Source organism: Tachypleus tridentatus, chromosome 8 (genome assembly GCF_004210375.1).
Source record: "Tachypleus tridentatus isolate NWPU-2018 chromosome 8, ASM421037v1, whole genome shotgun sequence".
NCBI lineage: Eukaryota > Metazoa > Arthropoda > Merostomata > Xiphosura > Limulidae > Tachypleus > Tachypleus tridentatus.
Window position 1 is genome coordinate 116,918,830 of NC_134832.1, and position 19,224 is coordinate 116,938,053.

Here is a 19,224-nt window from a genome sequence, read left to right on the forward strand (position 1 = left end):
ATATTTTTATGATTGTTACAAGGTTGGTCGAGTGACATACCCCCACAGATAGTATAAAAAATAACATAAATTTTAAAGTCTTACTGCAAATAACATTTTGTTATTTAACAAATAACAAAATCAACAAAGTTTATAGTTTTATTGAATAGTCAACATGGTATGAATAAGTGAAATTCTTGCCTAACAAATCTTTTCCCTTCATTGAAAATATGTAGATAATGATAAAGGTGTAGTTTTGATGTATCTGTATTCTTAGAATGCATTTTACAAGGTGCCACATAAAAAGAATTGTAAAAACAGTTATATCTGTAGATATGGGAAAGTTAACTAATTGGATAGAAGAGTGAAGTGGCTTTTTGGAAGAAAGCAAAGGGTTATAAGTGGAGCTCAATCAAACTGGATTAATGTCATAAGTGAGGTACCTCAGGACTTAGTCTCAGCTCTTTTTGATTTACACTAATGATATAGATAAAGGAATGGTTAATAAAAACTTAACTTTTTGATGATATTAAGGTATTGGGTGTTAGTAACTGAAGAGTGCTTTTATTTTACAAAAGGATTTAGATGGTTTAGTGAGTTAGGCAAATAAATGGCAGATGAGTTTTAATTATAATTAATGCAAGATAATGCATGTGGGTTATCATAATTTGAATTACGAGTATAATTTCATGGGGTAATAATCTTAGCATTGTTGTAGATGAAAGAGATCATGGTGTAATGATTGATCAGTCTCTTAAGTCATTCAAGCAGTGTGCTGTTGCTAGTGGAGGGGCAGATAGGATTTTAAGTAATGCCTCCAGAAATATTTAATACAAATATGAAGATGTTATAATTTCATTGTGTATGTCACTGGTGAAGCCACATTTAGAGTGTTCTGTTCAGTCTTGGGCTCCTTATTTTAAAAGGAATGTTGAATTGTTGGAAAGGGTTCAGAAGTGGACTACTAGGATAGTGTCTGGGGTGGAGTGGTTATCATACAACTGGAAGTTAAGATCTCTGATATCTTTTTTCTTTTGAAAAAAGATGAGTTAGATTGGATCTGATTTGAGTTGTTTAAGATAAAGGAAATTGACAATGTTGATGCCTCATCTTTTTTCATACATAATGGTGACGACAGTAGGACTAGGGGACACAAATATACAATTTGACAAAGATGGGGTCATCTTCAATTAAGACAGTTTCATTTATCTAACAGTATGGTTGCCCTGTGGAATGGGTTGCCTTCAAATGTTGTGGAGACAGTAAATTTGAGTGAGTTTAAAAGAAAGCTTGATAGATATATGAATGATAATGGCTGACTTTAATTTTTTAAATTAATTTATTTAATACTTTTAGTTTTTTAATTTAGAGGATGAGACAGCTTATATTTACCAACAGGTCCCTTTATTATGTCATAATTATCCATTTATTAGGAATCACATAAAAGAATTATATTTGATTAAAAAAAATCATATACTGTTTTCTTTAACTAGATGGTGTTCATGAAAGATAACTTTGTAAATTGGAATACAGTGTATAAGTCTATATTAAAGTTTGTGGTTTAGGATCCAATCAGATTTAACAACAGAGTGTTTAGTTATTTTAGGGATTGTTTGATGATATATTTTTTGTAAATTACTTTAAAATTGTGTTTCATTTCGATTTTTCTTCTAAACCTTGTGCTCATGAATGAAACTTCTTTTTGTGTGCTTTTATACTTGTTACTTCAATGCTAACCAATTTTTTTCTTTAAGTTTGAAAAATACTTTGAATGAAAAAACAAAACAAAAAAAACAAATTCAAGTATGTATGTATGCAATTTCTTACTATATTACAGCAATGTATTACCTCTTTTTGCCACGTAGTTTGGTAATTATATAGAATGTAATTTATAACTTTATATTAATTTATTTCTTGTGAAACAAGTGAATGGTTTTTCTGAACTTAGGCTTCTCAAGTTGTGGTTGCATTAAGAGATATGTTTCAAGTAATTCTTGAGTCAAAGCAAAAAGAAATCAACAAGATTAGACAAGAATGGGAAGACTGTAAAGAACCAGAAGAAAAGGTGATTATGTAGTTTAATAAATAGAAAAATATATATTTTAATTACATTGAAGTAAAAATAGAAATACCTAAAAATGTGTAATTATTTTCAAAATGTTTGTGGAACTTCATGTATCTTAGTAGAATTGAAATATTTGAATACAATTTTTCAGATAACTTTCAAATTTCTTTCTTAAAATGAATAAAAAAAAATTTAGTTAGTTACATGGAAATGGTGGTGGTGTTTTTTTATATCCAGAATAACAACATTGTTGAAATGAATCTTGGTGGAAGTGAAGAACCTGTTCTTATATCCAGTACTGCTGAAGAGGAAAATATCTATGCAGTAAGTATACATGTGATAGCTTTTTCTACTAATTATCTAATCAAAAACACCTCAGGTGTGCAAAAAAAGATATGGCCAAAAACATCATTGAGTGTGCACCTTAAAGAAATTAAATTGAAATTGACAAAAAAACTGGGAGCTACACTTATGGCTTTGAGAAGTATACAGCAGGTATATATTGTATTGTTTTTGATTAGATATCATTACTTTGTTAATGCACATCAGTAAATGACAGCAAGTAAGAAAGTGACACTTGATAGTAATTCACTCACTATAGGATTGCAAGCCTACTATTTGGAACATACCTTACTTTACAGAATCAACCAGATTTTTTAAAATATATGGTGTTTTTCCTCTTTAAAACAGTGTCTATAACTGCCTTTATAGTAATACAATGAAATCTAGATTAATAGTATCTTATCACCTGCATGCACTCAGTACAGCTATATCAAGCTTCATTATTTAACTGATTAAGCTGATATCATGTAACACTAAACACTTTTTAATTAGGAGAATTTTGTAAAGTTGAGCATATTTGAGCTTAAAAGATGGCAATGAATAATGGATAATAACCACTTGCTTGTATGGTTCTTTTGAAAACTTGATCCAGAAACTGCTGATCAGTTTGCTTGGTCTAACCAACACTTGCGTATCAGCACATTCTTTTACCTTATAGTTTTGCTGCTTTAAATCAACCATCTTTAATCCAAGTGACAAAAACTAAAAACGGTTCACATTTACTCTTAGATGAAGGTGTAATAAAATTTTTAGACCAAAAGCTCGTAATTTTTTATATAGACGTGCATAAAAATTTTGGTCAAAATTGAGTATCTTCTTGTTGAATAACTTTGCATGTGTGGCTTCGTGTTTAGACGAACTTTGACACCAAATTGTAGATTGTAAATATCTGTCAGTGTACCAGGTTTGAAAATGATCTATGTATATTAAGTATGGTTTTCTATCAATTACAGTTTCCATACTTTTGATGCAAAGACAAAATATGAAGAAATTCAATCAAATATTAATAGATTGCTTTGAAATTTGTATGTGAAGTAAGAATCTGATAGAGGACATCCATGAAAATGTATGATAGTTTTGATTGTCAAAGTCCAAAATGCAGAAAGTGGAAAGTTTCTAAGCTCTTGCACTTGCTAATAACGCGTGTGCTGTAACAGGTTGACTACATGACACACTACTGTGTGTTGTGATTATAATGGTCAGGTGATCATTTTATCTCTGCTTTGTTTCATGAATAACTTTTTTTCCTCAGAGGGTTCATGCTGACATCTGGTAATATTGCACTTGAATGCAATAAATCTTACTGATCAGTCAAAATGACAGATAATTCCTGTTATGATTATTTTGTTTTGTTTTTCCCATCTTTACCAACATATTTGTCTTTTACAGAAGTTCTAATGTGGTGACCTCAGGGTTGTTAGGTTAACTCTGAAGAGAAAGGCTTAGTATAATATACACAAGTTTGTTTATACATTTGCAGATGTTAAGTATTTATAGTACAGTTTTTGATACAGCATGTGTATCTTCACAAAATGTGATATACTTTAAGTAAAGATTGCAAGTAATTTGTATACAAAAATCAGACTTTTTAATGAAATATTTTTACAAAAGTTTGTGAAAATAGTGTTTTGTCAGTAGTCTGAGTGCAAAGTGATTTCATGTTATAATTAAAAAACTAATTTTCATCCCCAAAATCTCATATTATTTGCATAATCTCTAAACCTTCTAAATAAATTTCAAATGTTTATTTGCAGTAAGACTTTATATTTCATTTTTGATACTCTCTAAGTATGTTGGGTCTGTTGCTTGACCAACGTTGTAACCACCATACAAAAATTTGTGAAATAATTATAAATTGTTGTTTTCATTCTAGAATGGCTACTTATTATAACAAGAAAAGACAAACTTAGCCTAAGTCTCATAGTGCTATATATTCACATATATATTTTTTGCTATATATAATATATGTTGACCTTTCAGTCATACCTAGCTAACATATCATAATTTGCATTAACAAGGTGTATGTGCATTCATGTTACATATCCAGTAATATAAGACTAACCTTTAGTCTTCTCTGTCTTAACTGTGTTTTAGTGGACTAGTATTTTGTAATATAGTCACATTTCAATTATTATACATTATATGTACATCTCTGGCTGTGAAAACCACTCTGGAGACATTCTAAGCCGTTGATTTTTTATTCACATGTCATATACTACAGTGAGAGTATATAGGGGACCATTTCAAACAAAGGAAAGAACTGAATGAGGCCACTGTGTTTGATTCAGTACATAAGCCATATCTTAGCAAAATAAAAAGATATGAGGATTTTATTTTATATTCTTGTTTGTCAATATTAGTAATTTGAGTTCCTAATTTGTAAGAAATTAGACTTAATATTTTGACACCACAAACATCTAATTTTAAGCAGTGCTGCATTCAACATATGATAGAACTCAATAAAATGTACGTGTGTGTGTGTATTCTTTTAATATTTACTTTTAAATTAAGAAATTAACTTGTATATAATATTAAAGTTTGAATTATAATCTGCAGCATTATTTTAGATTTATTGACATAAAATCATAAAATAGTATTAGTTCAATAAATGTTTGAATGCAAATCAATAAATGACATGGCCTTTGACCCGTGATCTGTGACAAAAGGGTTAAAGAAGTTACTACAACTATACATTATTTAAGGTTAAACATCAGCAATGTTTGATTTTTTTTTATTTGGCTCACATTATAATATTTATAGAATACTTGTATATATACGTCTGTCAATATTATGTTAGAATGCCTTACATGTAATTTAAATATATTTGTTTACAGTATAGTTCAATTTATCTGGTTTTCCTTATTTTCTTTTTCTTTCTGTTTGAATGAATCAAGTATACTACAGCTAAAAACAGTGTAAAAAAATGCATGTTGGTACCATTTTAAATGTTATTAGCCAAGTTTTCACAGCTATGTATAGAACTGTTAACTGAATGCTGTAGAATATGTACTTAAAAAAAGCTTAATTGTTGAAAATATGACAAAAATTATGGATGCTGTTGTGGAAACATTTGTATAAACTATACAGTAATACTTGCTATGTTCATCTTTTTCTGTGTATGTCATTTGATTTTTCTGAACTACATTCAAAGTTTAATAAAACTACTTTCTTGTCATGGTATAAGATTAAACTTGGCATAAAAATATGCCAAATAATCCAAATTTTAACATTATATTAGAAACAATAATTAACAACTGTAAATTAGTAAACTTTTTAGCAGTATAAAAACAAAGTATACTGTTTAAATGTTAGTACAACATACAGCTGATTTGCTTATTTTCCAGTAATTATGTATTGTGCTAAGGATAGTTTGAGTACTTAGCTAGAGATACTTGTTTTTTGTTACTCGTGTGTGTGTGTGTATCAATTGTGTATTTTCATATTCATTTCGAAGGCCATGTATATGTATGTAGTTTGAGGAGTCATATTGGTAAAAAAAATGTAATATTTCATTATATTAAATAATTTGATATATTTTTGTCTATTGTAACACTCAATGGAAAGAACTAATAAAAGAAAAAAAACATTTTATTGGATTATTAGTTTTATATGTAAAATGTATTGGGGACACCCTTCAGCAGTAATCAGTGAAATGAATTGCAGTTTTCATTATATATCTCTAATTATTTATATGACTAATATTATTAGATACTATAACCTACAGAATTATGTATCCATATGCAGTTTAGTGTATACAGATTTAATTTAATTGGTTCAAATTTAATTTGCATTATAATAATTATAAAAAAGGTAGTTGAAGTAAGTCATTCAACCAATTTGTGTAATATTTGTTTACATATACTAAATTTATTATTTCTACGTGTGTGTTTGTGTATACAATTGTATGACAATTTCCAAGACTATATATTAATCTGTTGGTGTATAACATAGGAGATCAAGACTCCATCAATACCAGAGTCTGTAAAAATTGAAAGTTCTGCTATATCTGAACCAGAAGCAGTACTAGCCAAAGATTCTATTGCTGTAGACAACTTGTTAGGTCTGCAGATTGAAATGAATTCTTTACAACTGGTAGGTGTTTTTAGGTTCATGAATTTTTCAGTGATGGATAATGTAAAAAACAACAAAAGACTTTGAATTGTGTAATACTTGATGTATTGTACTATATGTTATTGTTTAAATTGTTTAATTTTATTATATACTATGTACTGTTGTTAGATGTATAGAAATAAGTTTGCATTAAAATAATAATAATTCCACAATAGGTGTCAGTAATATTATTTAACCCAAGTTAAAATAAGTTAGTACAAAATTAAATTTAAAAAAATAATAATTGCAAAGATGATAAAGTGTCAATGACACAATTGCTCCAGGGGGACAATAAAGCAAGAACATGTGAAGTTATGAGGTGAGTTTGAAGAAAAACTGAACAGAAATAGAATTTCATGTATTTGTAGCATGGTTATATACATCCATTTTTTTTCTGTCTCTCTCCAGTTTATTTAAGTGTGAAAATGTAACTGGCACTTTTACTGTAGGATTTTCATAATAAGTAAAAATCCATAAAAGGAACTTTTACATAGAGTAGGTTAGTGGTAAAAATTAATGGATTATTATGGAAAATTAATTCTTAATGGATTTCCTTGTAATGTGACATGTGAAGTAAGGATCAAGTAAAGCACATCCACAGTGGAAAATCTAAACTATTTCTCATGTTAATAATAAGGTTTGTCCTGCAGATTGTTCTGATTGCAGGACCACACTACTGTGTATCTTGATATTGAACACAAACATATATATAATATATAACTAAGTCAGTATCACTGAATGTTAGCTCTCATTCTCACAAAACTTCTCTAACTTAATTTTATTTGTATCATTTGAGTTTATTTATTTTTGTTCTATAAAGCTGCTGTGGTTTTATAAGCTGCTTGAACATGTATGTTAAATATGATATATTCTACTTTATGTATAAATTTTTGTCACCAGGGTATTCAGCAGATGGATAACAGTATAGCAGCTGTTTCTGCAGCTTATGATTCAGTAGAAGACGTACCAGAAAATGATCCATTTACTTTGAAATTTATTCTAACTCCAAAAAAAGTATGCATCTTTATCATATTTTGTATGTTGTTTGATGACAAAACTGAATGCCACTATTTTTTTGTTTTTCACGATATTTTTATTTGAAGTTTGTGTACAAATATTAAGATTGACACTACATTAGGAATTTTTTGTTTTTGTATGTATGTGTAATTTTGGAATTTTAAGGATATATATATATATATATATGAAAATTGACAGAAAAATTATGGTCTTTTGTTTGTAGCAAAAGAAAATCTTTTACAAAAAACATTTTAAAGAATAAGAGTAATTATTTTAATAATTAAATTGGATAATTTCAGCTGTTAAAACCATTTTTATTTGACAAAACGTTTGTAGGAATTATTTTAAACTTAGAAATAAATTTAACAACTTTCTATCTTATTTTATGCCAATTCTTCAGGGTTAATTTAGATTTGTTTTTTGATGGACTGTAAATAATTTCTTTTTTATTTGTATTGAATTAACTAAACTTTACTTATCTGCAGGTGGATTTCCTTGCTAGTAAGACAGAAGATGAGCTAAACATTTCACACTTAAATAGCCTAGGTCAGCAAAAAAGAATAACTTCTTTAGCCAGTGATGTAGATATTCCACCACCCTTGCTGCATACGTCTCCCATGTACTCAGCACTTTCTGTGGCTCAAGCTGAACAGAAAAGTGAAGCTGACAAATATGCAGCATTCTCTCAGATTGATTTCATACCAAGCGTATTTGATTCTGACATTAATGAAAGAAGTCTTTCATCTGAAGAAACATCTCAACTAGATAGCTCTTTTGCAAAATTTGTTAATCAGGAAAACTCTAACACTGCTACAGGCACTTTTGTCATTGCTGATCCTCCTCCTAAACCTTTTAAGTTAACAGATGTGTCTTTTTTTGCAGAGCTTGATCCTCTTGGAAAAGATCGGCCTTTTGTTCAAAAGAAAGACTTTTTTCACGAACTTAAAAATCCTCCCAAAAAGGTTCTTAAAGACTTAATTGAGGATAGCACTGAAACATCACATGAGACAATTTTATTTAACTCTGATTCACTGACAGAAGGTCAAGTGACTAGAGTTTATGGAAATCCTATTGAGCAGTTAATTAGTGTGTCTGGGACCGTGCCTTCATGCTCCTTGTCTTCCAAAGTCTCCAGTTGTTCTCCAGTTGTCAGTAATCCTTTCAAATCTTCCATAAGTGATTTGTCTTATCCTCTGAGAAGAGTGTCAAATCCTTTTGCATGTGAATCACCAACACCACATCCAAAGCTTCCTGCACGGTCATCTGAACCAAGTTTTAATGTTTATTCCTCTGTTTTTTCTGATCTTTCTCATCAAAACTCTGCAATGCCAGTTTTGTCATCACCCAGAAAAAACTCTTTACATTACTTTAAGGACATATCAGAAGACCATTGGAATTCATTTTCAAAAGATAATTCTGAAAAAGATACTTTTAAGTCCAACTCCAATCATTTAGTCAGTCCACCAATACCAATTCCTAACAGAGGACCAATGTTTTTTACTTACAGTACATCTCCATATACACAATTTCCTGAAAACAACAGTCAGTATGCAGAAACAAAGACAAATAATCAGTTATCTTTTAAATCTTCCAACAGTTTTGAATTGGGTACTAGGTTTACAAAAGAAAATCAGACAAGTGCTGTTTCAAGAATAGGGCCTTCTGGGCATAACAGTACTGTGGGAAATTCACTTACTAAATTGAAAGCTCTAAGTCTAGACAGTGGATATACATTACCAGGTAATGTAGTAAGAAATCCTTTTGTAAGAAGTCAACCTTCAAATTTTCAGCATGGAAGTGATAATTGTGTAGGCCCAATGAGTAGCAAGAGAGATGAGTTATTACTTTCCTCGTCACTTTCTCCCCAAACATTTCAAGGTCACCAGATAGATTTATCTTCCTCTTTGGTAGCCAGTGGAAACACCTCTACATCTTTGGATAAGGAAAAAAAATTTTTTTTTAATGAATTTGATATTTCACATGAAGAACTAACATGTCAATTTCATCTTTAAACCATTCTCAATCTCCTAGTGACACAAATGGCTCTCAATTTGGACAATACCACTTGATAAGATTCTCAAAGAATCAAGTAAATATAAGCCAGTATCTACTCCAGTCAACCCCCTTAAAAACAACACTTTTCTCAAAAAGTTTGATCCTTTTGCTGATAATTACTTTCAAATGGATATGAACCACTTGAAAGAAGCTCTGAAGACTGGGATTCTAAAGTACACAACTACAAATAGTGGCTCAGATGTATATTCCTGTGGCTGGACCAGAGGTTTATGTAATCTTCACTTCTTGAAATTCCTACTTCTTATTAAACATCTTCATGATATCCAGTCTGTGTATGATTTTACAGATTTATCTTTCTTCTACTTATGCTTTTTGTAAATGTAATACAAATTCCCAGCACTCTTCCATAAACTTTGTCTTTGGTAAGACATGCTATGCTCATTTCTTGTTATTGAACCCAGCTCTTTGTTTTAGTGTTTTTTTTTACCATGCAATTTGTTTTGGAACAATTGTTTTTAAACTAGCAGTTCTTATAATTTAATTTTTTTCCCCTTTTTATCAAGTTTTAATTTCTTTATTGTGGTATCTAATTTTAAGAGGGAAGGAACAAGATTTCAATTTACACACAATCTGCTTGTTTATATGTTCCATAATTAAATTGGGACTATTTTTTGCATTTCTTTACAATTTCAGAACAGAAAAGTAATATGCTGTTTATTATGTGTATGATTTTGTGTAATATGTATCTTCTTTGTTGTCCACCAAAATAATGTATGTGACAGTATATATATTTTTTATTTTTTTTTACATTACTCACTGACCAGTGAAGTAAGACAGAAATCAGTGTAATTTCATAGAGCTTGTATATTAACTGTTGGCAAGCATAGCAATATAAATATCTATAGTTTCTACATTTCTTATTGACCAGTAGAGTTTGATAGAGCTTGTATGCTACTTTTGTCCAGTGAAGTAACTGTAGGATTAGTATAATTTTCTGTTATTTGTACAGTTGTTTATTAATAAAATAACGTATAGATCTTTACAATTTATAATATCTTACACCTTTTTTTTTTCCACTTGTACAGTGATGTATAGACCAGAATAGTTTCCTATAATATTTATGTTAGAAGTTGACCAGTCAAGTAACATGTAGATTAGAATAGTTTCATTTAAGAGTGAAAAGTGACAAATTACCTCTTATCTAAAATTTTCCTTTCCAAAATGTTCTCATGGTGTTACCCATCTTATTGATAAATATTTGTTGATTAATGCTGGAATACTGTATCAAAAGTAAAATGATGGCTTAAATCATCATTGGGATTTATTTTGCAATTACAGGAAACCAAAACAGAAAGGAAATTGAGAAAATTACATCCATAATAAAATATATATAAAAAACAAATCTTTTGAATTAGGCCCAATTAAACCAGCAATGTATATTCTGAAAGAGAAATTTTATTTTCATCCTCCTTACAAGAAAATTTCAAAGGAAGTTAGAGGGACATTCAGTTTTTTCATGTTACCATCATAACAACTGTTTGTGTCATGTGGAGGAAATTTATGGTCTTGTAGAAGGATGCAAATGAGCAATGACACATTGTAACTGTAGCTGACACCTTAACATGCTTCCCAAGGTCATCATAGTGGTCCCTTGGTATTGGACATGTTGAAATAATGAATAATTCAACCATATAATAGATTGTTCCATGTCAAAACATACATTTCATATGAGACCAGTCATTGCCTTTTGCCATCTTCAGTAGCAATGGCTGTATTCTAGGCTGTTCTGAAAAGAAAAATAATAGCAGTCTGCCAAGCCGTGCATGCCTTTTTGTTGGTACAGTGGTAAGTTTACAGATTTACAATGCTAAGATCAGGGGTTTGATTCCCTTTGGTGGACTCAGCAGACTGCCTGATGTGGCTCTGCTATAAGAAAAATGCATTTTTCTTTGTGTGATAGAAAATTTGGGTTGACCAAACTGATGTAGAAAACAATCATATATTTTGGTTGATTTAGTAGCTGATTAATCAAAATTAATCAGTAGTTATTGCTTAGATCTGAGGTGTAAACTGTTTACTCTAATGATAAAAAGTCTAACTGGAGGCTGTAGTTGCTTGAATTCTGACTTGAATAATAAACCAGTGACACCAACAGGGTAAAGGTTGGGTGGGAGGATGGTTATAGTGCTAAGAAGTGTAAACAGTATTTAAACTGGAATGACAATAAATGACTTAAGGTAAATAGTTTCTAGACTTTGATCACTTATTTTTACCCTTGCTATTGGATAAAACACTTCATCAATTGTCTTTAGCCCTAGACAAATTTTCTTATATAAAGAATATCATAATATGCCATTTTGTCATCCATGGTTTGATATAATTTTACTCTGTATAGTTTAGTTGTAGAGTAACATACAGATCAGTATTTCACTTAATTATTGACCAGCACTCCAACATAAATACCAGTTTAATTTCACATACACACTTGCTTTCAACTTGCTTATTGACCACTAAAAATTCACTTACAGTTGAAGCAGTTTTTAAAGTTTTGTAAATAAACAGGAACAGATATATGACTTGCTGATGTATCTATTGAAATGAGGTTGTTTATTTATTTTTTTAAATTAATATTTGTTCTAGCAGCTATTTTTGTTATTTTGGTTTGTGTCCTAGTTGTATTGAAACAACAAAAAAAAAAAGTGCAAGATAAAATACAGTATTGGAAATAAATATGGAAAAAGAGGACAGTGGATATACGTATACATAATGCAAATTATATTTAGCAAATATGCATTTTAATATAAAATATTTACATAAAAATGAGCACGTTTTTCAGAATGTTAATATTTCTTAATATTTATTAAGAGCTTGACATTGTACTTTCATTCTCGTATATGTATTATTAGTGAGAGTGTGTAACACTTTCCACAACTCATTCAAGTTGTTTAATTGCTGTTTCCTTTATACAATATACACATAATCCCAAAGATGTGTTCTTGAGGTAATTGTGTGAGGGATCACAACCATCCTCTGTCTGTCAGCAGCCAGAATACCTTTTATTTTATGTAAGCCTCTGACACCCTTGGCTTAAATACAGTTCCAAAGTTGTATTCATCCATCCTCATTCAGTAACTGCTGCACCGTGAATGTTATACCCCCCAGTTTGTCTTCAAACACATTGCCATTAATTATTGTCTAACAGCTGAACCTTGCAGTCTGTAAAAAGTAATTTTTTCAAGGTTTGATCATCCCATTGTTTCACTTGTGTTGCCCATTTATGTTTTTTGCTTTGTTGGTACACTCAGTAAAGGTTACTGATTGGCAACATGCCCATTGATAGCCCATTTTGGGCTAATGAATTCTTGAAGAAATGTTAACACCTGAGCTTGCAGCAAAGATTTTCAAAATATCTTTACTGGATCATTACAAAGAATTTATAGTAAGGAATATTTCCTCATTTTTGCAAAACTTTTGATTTTCTTTGTTGACCACATATAGTCTCAACACTGCTACTTTTGCTTTCCTTCTTCAGGTTCTTGCATGTAATGGTGGGTGAAATGTGAAGTTGGGCTATGGCTTACCCATCAGAGTATCCTTCTTCAGCTAAAAACTTTCATTTCTGTACACTTGTTGAGTGTTTTTTTCTTCCCAGGAACCATTATATTCACCACATGTTTTGAATTCTATAATCATGTCATATGTAATTTGCATTGTATACTTGCTTTATCCTCCATTTCCATAATTATTATTGGTACTGTATGTCACCAGTAATCCCTAACATGTAAATGAATAGAAAATCTCATATTTGCTAACACATACTTATAGATGTATAATATATTCTTGATGCATAGACATCTTCATAGAGACATCATTCTAATAACAGTGGTTTTACAGTTTGTATGGTTTTAAGGTGAGGCACATAAAAGAAGTGTGTTTGGGATTTGATGTGAATAAGCTAGAAATCTGACATTTGTTTTACCTGTTAGCATTGCAGTATGTAAAACTAACCTTGATAAATGAGAAAAATAGAACAGTATATACTTATAAATGTTGAACAAAATCATCATGACTCCTGACAACTATTTCATAATGGAAAACTGACTGCATTACATCAGGCATTTGTATAGGAATTCGTATACTTCAAATCTGAATATTTATTGCATGTACAAGATTGATAGAAATTATATATTTGATATTGAAATCAAATAGTTCCCAAAGTCTTTTATATTGCTCTTAAGATATGATGTTTGTATTTAAGTACTACTTGTGTTGTAGGTAGTGCTTATGGTAAATCATAAAAGGTAATGAATAAAGTTGTCTTTTACTTAATTATATATTTTACTTTATATTTTTACTTTTTTTAATATACCTAACTAATTTCCTACTACTTCTTCATTTAACCTTAATCTCATCTGGAGATGGGGTTGGCTGCTTGGGTTTCTTTTGTTAGCCAAGAATTTTTATACTTGGATGTCTGGTCCTGACAACAACATTAAAAGGTGAGCATGTTCAGTGACAGGGATTCAAACCTGGAGGTTGTAAATCAAGTGCCTTAACCACCAGGTTCCTTATCTCATATTTTTACTGTATATTTTAAATCTGCTCAAAAGATGCTTATGTTTTATTTTAGAAAGTATAAGTTAATATCTTAATTATAAATTATGCTACACAACTTGGCTGTCTGGACTCTACCCATAATAGGTACCAAAACTTGGTTTCAATTCTGTTTTTGTGTATTGAGTAACATTTATGGAAAAACCTTGCATTTGTTATTTTTATGCCACTAAAATAATGTTCATATTTCACAAAGTTTATTTCCTTTTTAAGATTCTGCAATTTATATTCATTGTGTCTCTTGATTAGATGTATTTCTAAAAATATAAAGACTTATAATATCTGTAATTTAAATTTTGATTTGTTATGGCATTTCCTGTAAAGTGAATGATGTAGCAAATGTTAATTTTTTTTTATTTATTTTATTTAGTTTTTTCACAGGAGCCACTTTACATAAAATTAACAGAGTTTATAAGAAAGTAAAGCAGTAAGGCAAATATGTATGTTATACATATAAAGTATTGAAAATTTAATATTGTTTAAAATTAATGATAATTGTTGTACCTTTAAGAACTTTTGTGACAATTTTGATAGAATTAGATATAAAATTATAATATTTTGTTTCTTGTATACTTGCCCAGAAGATGTCTGAAATTCCGTCACTAAAAATTAAGTCGAGGATCTTTATGCTATGAAGGAATTGTGAATATTGCTGAATATCTTATTAGAGATAAGACAGATTTTGCATAAAGAATTCTAGATGAATAAGATGTTATATGGAATCGTAAAATGAAATACCAGTAAGAAAAAAAAATAAATTCAGTGTGTTAATTTGTTTAATTCTTTCACTGCCATGTGCATATATCTCCTCATCTGGACCACTTCTGTGTAAAATTTGGAATTTTGTATCACTGTGAAGAAAGAACAAGTTTTCCCTTCAAACTTTCTAAATTTACCACTTTCAAGTTTCAGAGAAACAAGAAAACATTAAAACGTATATATACTACCTAAAAATAAACTGGCACTTGAAGAGTTGTTTATCTATAAATGTGGTAGTGAAAAGAGTTAAAACTTGTCATAATGAGATGCTGTGCCTTTAAAGATGAAGTTGATATTATGTATGTGATGCAGGAGGTGGGATATAACATGATTTCTTGAAATCAGTAAAATTGTTTGTTTGTATACGTGTTTAAAGTAGATTGAATCTAAGTTGAGATCTTTTAAATATGTAGTCTAGTTCTTAGCCTTGTAGTATTTACCAAGTTTACTGAATTATTTAGTTTCTTATTAACTAAAATTTGTGCTTGAAATGCAGTAAATACTTGTTTAGCACGATTGTAGGAGTATTGATAGTTTAAAAAGTATATGAAATTACAGATTTAAAGTCTGTCATAATTGTTTTTAACAAATTGACTTAGAGTTTTAAAGAATTCTTTATGGATATTTTTTGTATCCTTCCTTAAACTTTGTTAGACATTTCTTTATATTTATAGTTCAATTAGCCATATCTTTAGCTAAGAGCTATTATGACAAATTTAAAGGACGTCCTAATCAAGTGCAAGTGTATTAGCTTTTGAAAGGATTTTTACAATTTTTTAAAACTATTTTTGTAAGTTAAACTTTTGTTTTAAAAAATTCTTATATATGTTTTAAATTCAGCTCTTGGAACTCATTCATAAGTTTGTGTGTATAGTATTTTTTCAAACAACATTGACTTTTTAGAGGGTATACTTATCTTTTGTATAGTGTTTGTAGTTAAAGAGAGAAGCAAGCATGAATTTCTTTAGTACATGAAAACAGATTTGTTGGAAATCCAGTTCTTGTTACAGTAACAAGTAAGAGTTCTGAAGTAATAATGTATGAAGTCATCACTATAATTTTAATAAAAATATGAACTGAAATATCTGAATCAAACTCATCTGATCAGAGAATGGCTGAAATTTATTTTATCTGGAAATGTTTTGGTTAAACATACAGATGTGCATAGATGTTTTTATTAAACTTGGTCTTATATGTATATATCTGTGTGTATGTATTACATACATAACATTTGTACTAATGTTATATTAATTCCTACTTACTAAACTTTCTACCAGAATAAATTTTTTGAATGTGTAGTTTAACTTTTTTTGTAAATTGCTGAGGTCTGATGACATGCCTTTAAAGATGGAAATATTGATAAAACTGTTAAATGTTGAAGTCGTTATTCAAGAATATTGCATTATACTCAAAGGTTTTATAACAAATTTTGTATTTCTTATATTTTGACAAGTTATTTTTAAAGCAATTTTATTGTAAGCATAAATATTTTAAGATGGGTTTTTGTAAAAAAAGAAAAAGTTCTATTTACAAATATCTTAGGATTTAAAATACATGTTTTTTAAAACTTGTGACCAAGTGAAGAAAAGCTACTTCACCTCATGTTTGTTGGTGTGTTTTCAGAATTTTTCTAATGTTGATGATGAAGCTTCAGATTCAGACTTTTTAACATCTTGAACCTTTTTCATGTAGCTTATTTTATATTTCTGCCATCAGCCCTCTTTAACTTCATGTTAAAGGTCATGATGTGTAGTTGTCAGTGCTGAAAATAGCAATGTGTAGTTGAAATAAAATTTTACAAAATAGTGCTGTTAAATGATGAGATGGAACTTAACACATCTAAGATCTTGTTTTCACTTTCACATAGAACTGTTACCTTATGATCATGTATACAGTAAGTTCCTCATAAAACAGATAACTGGATATGTACCTGTTGATTATGTCATTCTGTTATGTTGATAAAGGTCTTCTAAGTATACATACATACATACACACACACACACACACAAATTTAGATAATGTTTAAATGTGTATAACTTTGCTACTTTACTGTTAGTGAATTCGTGAACTTTCAGTTGGTTAATGATACATTTGTTGATAGTTCCACCTCTAACTCATGGGTTACTACAAAATAGCTTAGATGTAATTCAGTACAGGACACTGCAATTATTTTAAAGACAATCATCTGCATTGTTTTTGTAATATTGGCTCAGTCACAAGTATTTAAGTATTATTTCACTAGTTTTATATGAGTATCTTTGCATGGTGGCAATATATAGCTCACGTTTATTGTATAACTAGCATATAGTCTGTCAAAAATGGTATATTTCATAGTTATAAAGAGATGCACATGATCAGCAACAATGCTGAGGTCAACTGTGGCATTCAAGTGATGCTCATTTGGTACTACAGGTGTAACATGTATCAAGAAAACATTCCCTGCACCATTAAATCACTAGCAGCAGCCTGTACTGCTGACACACAGCAGTATGAATCCATGAATTTACACTTTTTATGCCAAATTCTGACCCTACCATCTGCATGTTGCAGCATAAATCAAGATTCATCAGACCAGGCAATGTTTTTCCAATCTTTAGTCATTCAGTTTTGGTGATCCTATGGTCACTGTAACCTCATCTTCCTGTTCATAGCTGACAGGAGTGGAACCGGATATGGTCTTCTGCTGCTGTAACCCATCCCCTTCAAGGTTCGATGTGTTATGCATTCAGAGATGTCCTTTTGTAAGCAACTGTTGTAAAGAGTGGTTATTTGTCATTTTCCTGTCAGCTTGAACAAGTCTGGCCATTTTCCTCTCACCTCTCTCATTAATAAGGTATCTTAGCCCACAAAACTGTCACTCACTAGATATTTTTTGCACCATTCTCTGTAAACTAAAGACTGTAGTGCATAAAAGATCATAAGAGCTTAGCAGTTTGAAATATTGGAATCACCACATCTGGCACCAACAATTGTTTCAAAGTCAAAGTCACTTAGAGCACACATCTTCCCCATTCCAATGTTTGTTCTGTATGCTTTATATGTTGAGTTGCAGCCACATCATTCATTGTTTGGCTACTTGTGTTAAAGAGCAGGTGTACATAATAAAGTGGCTACAGAGTGTATAAGGTTTCAAGGCACTTCCCTTGCATCCTCGTAACTAAAATCGTAGATGCATTTTGGCTTTAAGGACTCCTGTTTGGAGAAATAATGCGTGATATAACACACACTGGGCTTTATATAGGTTAGGTATTTACACGATCATCTCATTGTTTACAATTGCTGAAATTTATTCTGACTAAATTGTTAGCTTACGAATCCTTTGAAGAAGCTCGTATTTCAAAGAGAGCTTATTTATTCCGTCACTGTAGGCAAATTTTCTTTTATGTAGTTCCATTGAAAGCTGAACACAGTGTCGTCTAGTAGTTGGTGTATTTGCTCTTTTGATATCTTATTAAAAATGCCAGTCAATCCTATTGTTTAATTTAAATGGCCAAGCAATGTTAAGTTCCAATTTCCTGCTTCATATTTACTGTAAATCCAAAGAATAAAATATCTTTGTTTAATATTTACAAAAACAGTCAAAATAAATGAAGTAAAGCTATTTAACATTCCTCAGATGGTGCTTTATAGGTTAATTCTGTGTGATCGTGAATCAATGGCTAGCTTTATCCATTTTTGTTGCTTTTTTTGTAAAAGCACTAAACGTAAAAGTGTTATTGAGATCTGATACAAAGGTTGAATGATGGACTTTTATTATGGGAAATATTTACAGTTATTTTAATTGCTTGTTTCTACCTTGCTTTTGTACCGAAATGTTTTTGTTGAATTCACTTTTATTGTTATACGTAATTAAGTTAATCTTCCTATATATTATTTTGATTATTTTTTCTCTTTAAAAAGAAAACTTGAATATGTAAGTCTGGTCTCCTGATTCTGTCTTGGAGATCAAGACTGAAAAATACGAAATAAATTGTTATAAATGAATTCATGTATGAAGTTCGTTATACTTTCTTGAAAACCTGCGTGGTTAAATATGTAGAAAAAAAATATTATTTAAACTTCTATTCCATCATGCTTTTATACCATCCTTCTAAATGAATTTGAATTTCAACATTCGAAATTAATTGTATCAGAATTAATTTTTAAAAACATGGCATTTTTATAAGAAACATGTAATAATACATTTCGTTTTAATTTTAAAATGAAGGCTTAATACTGAAGTTGGTTCGTTTCAAATTAAGCACAAGGTTACACGAAAGTATTTGTGATGTGCCCATCACGGGTATCGAAACCCGGTTTCTAGCATTGTAACTCTAGAGACA

General features: G+C 30.0%; 1 protein-coding gene across 4 annotated transcripts in view; it reads left to right on the forward strand.

Moving 5' to 3' along the window:
- The window catches only part of LOC143223287 (protein disabled-like), a 59,522-nt gene extending 40,636 nt beyond the window's left edge, over nucleotides 1–18,886 (forward strand). For all 4 annotated transcript variants that reach the window (XM_076451081.1, XM_076451079.1, XM_076451078.1 and 1 more), the window contains 5 exons: nucleotides 1,928–2,044; nucleotides 2,282–2,368; nucleotides 6,338–6,478; nucleotides 7,397–7,510; nucleotides 7,999–18,886. In XM_076451081.1, coding sequence (XP_076307196.1) covers nucleotides 1,928–2,044; nucleotides 2,282–2,368; nucleotides 6,338–6,478; nucleotides 7,397–7,510; nucleotides 7,999–9,525 — 1,986 coding nt within the window. In that variant the 3' untranslated portion in view covers nucleotides 9,526–18,886. The remainder of the gene's footprint in view (nucleotides 1–1,927; nucleotides 2,045–2,281; nucleotides 2,369–6,337; nucleotides 6,479–7,396; nucleotides 7,511–7,998) is intronic.
- Nucleotides 18,887–19,224: the final 338 nt, after the last annotated feature.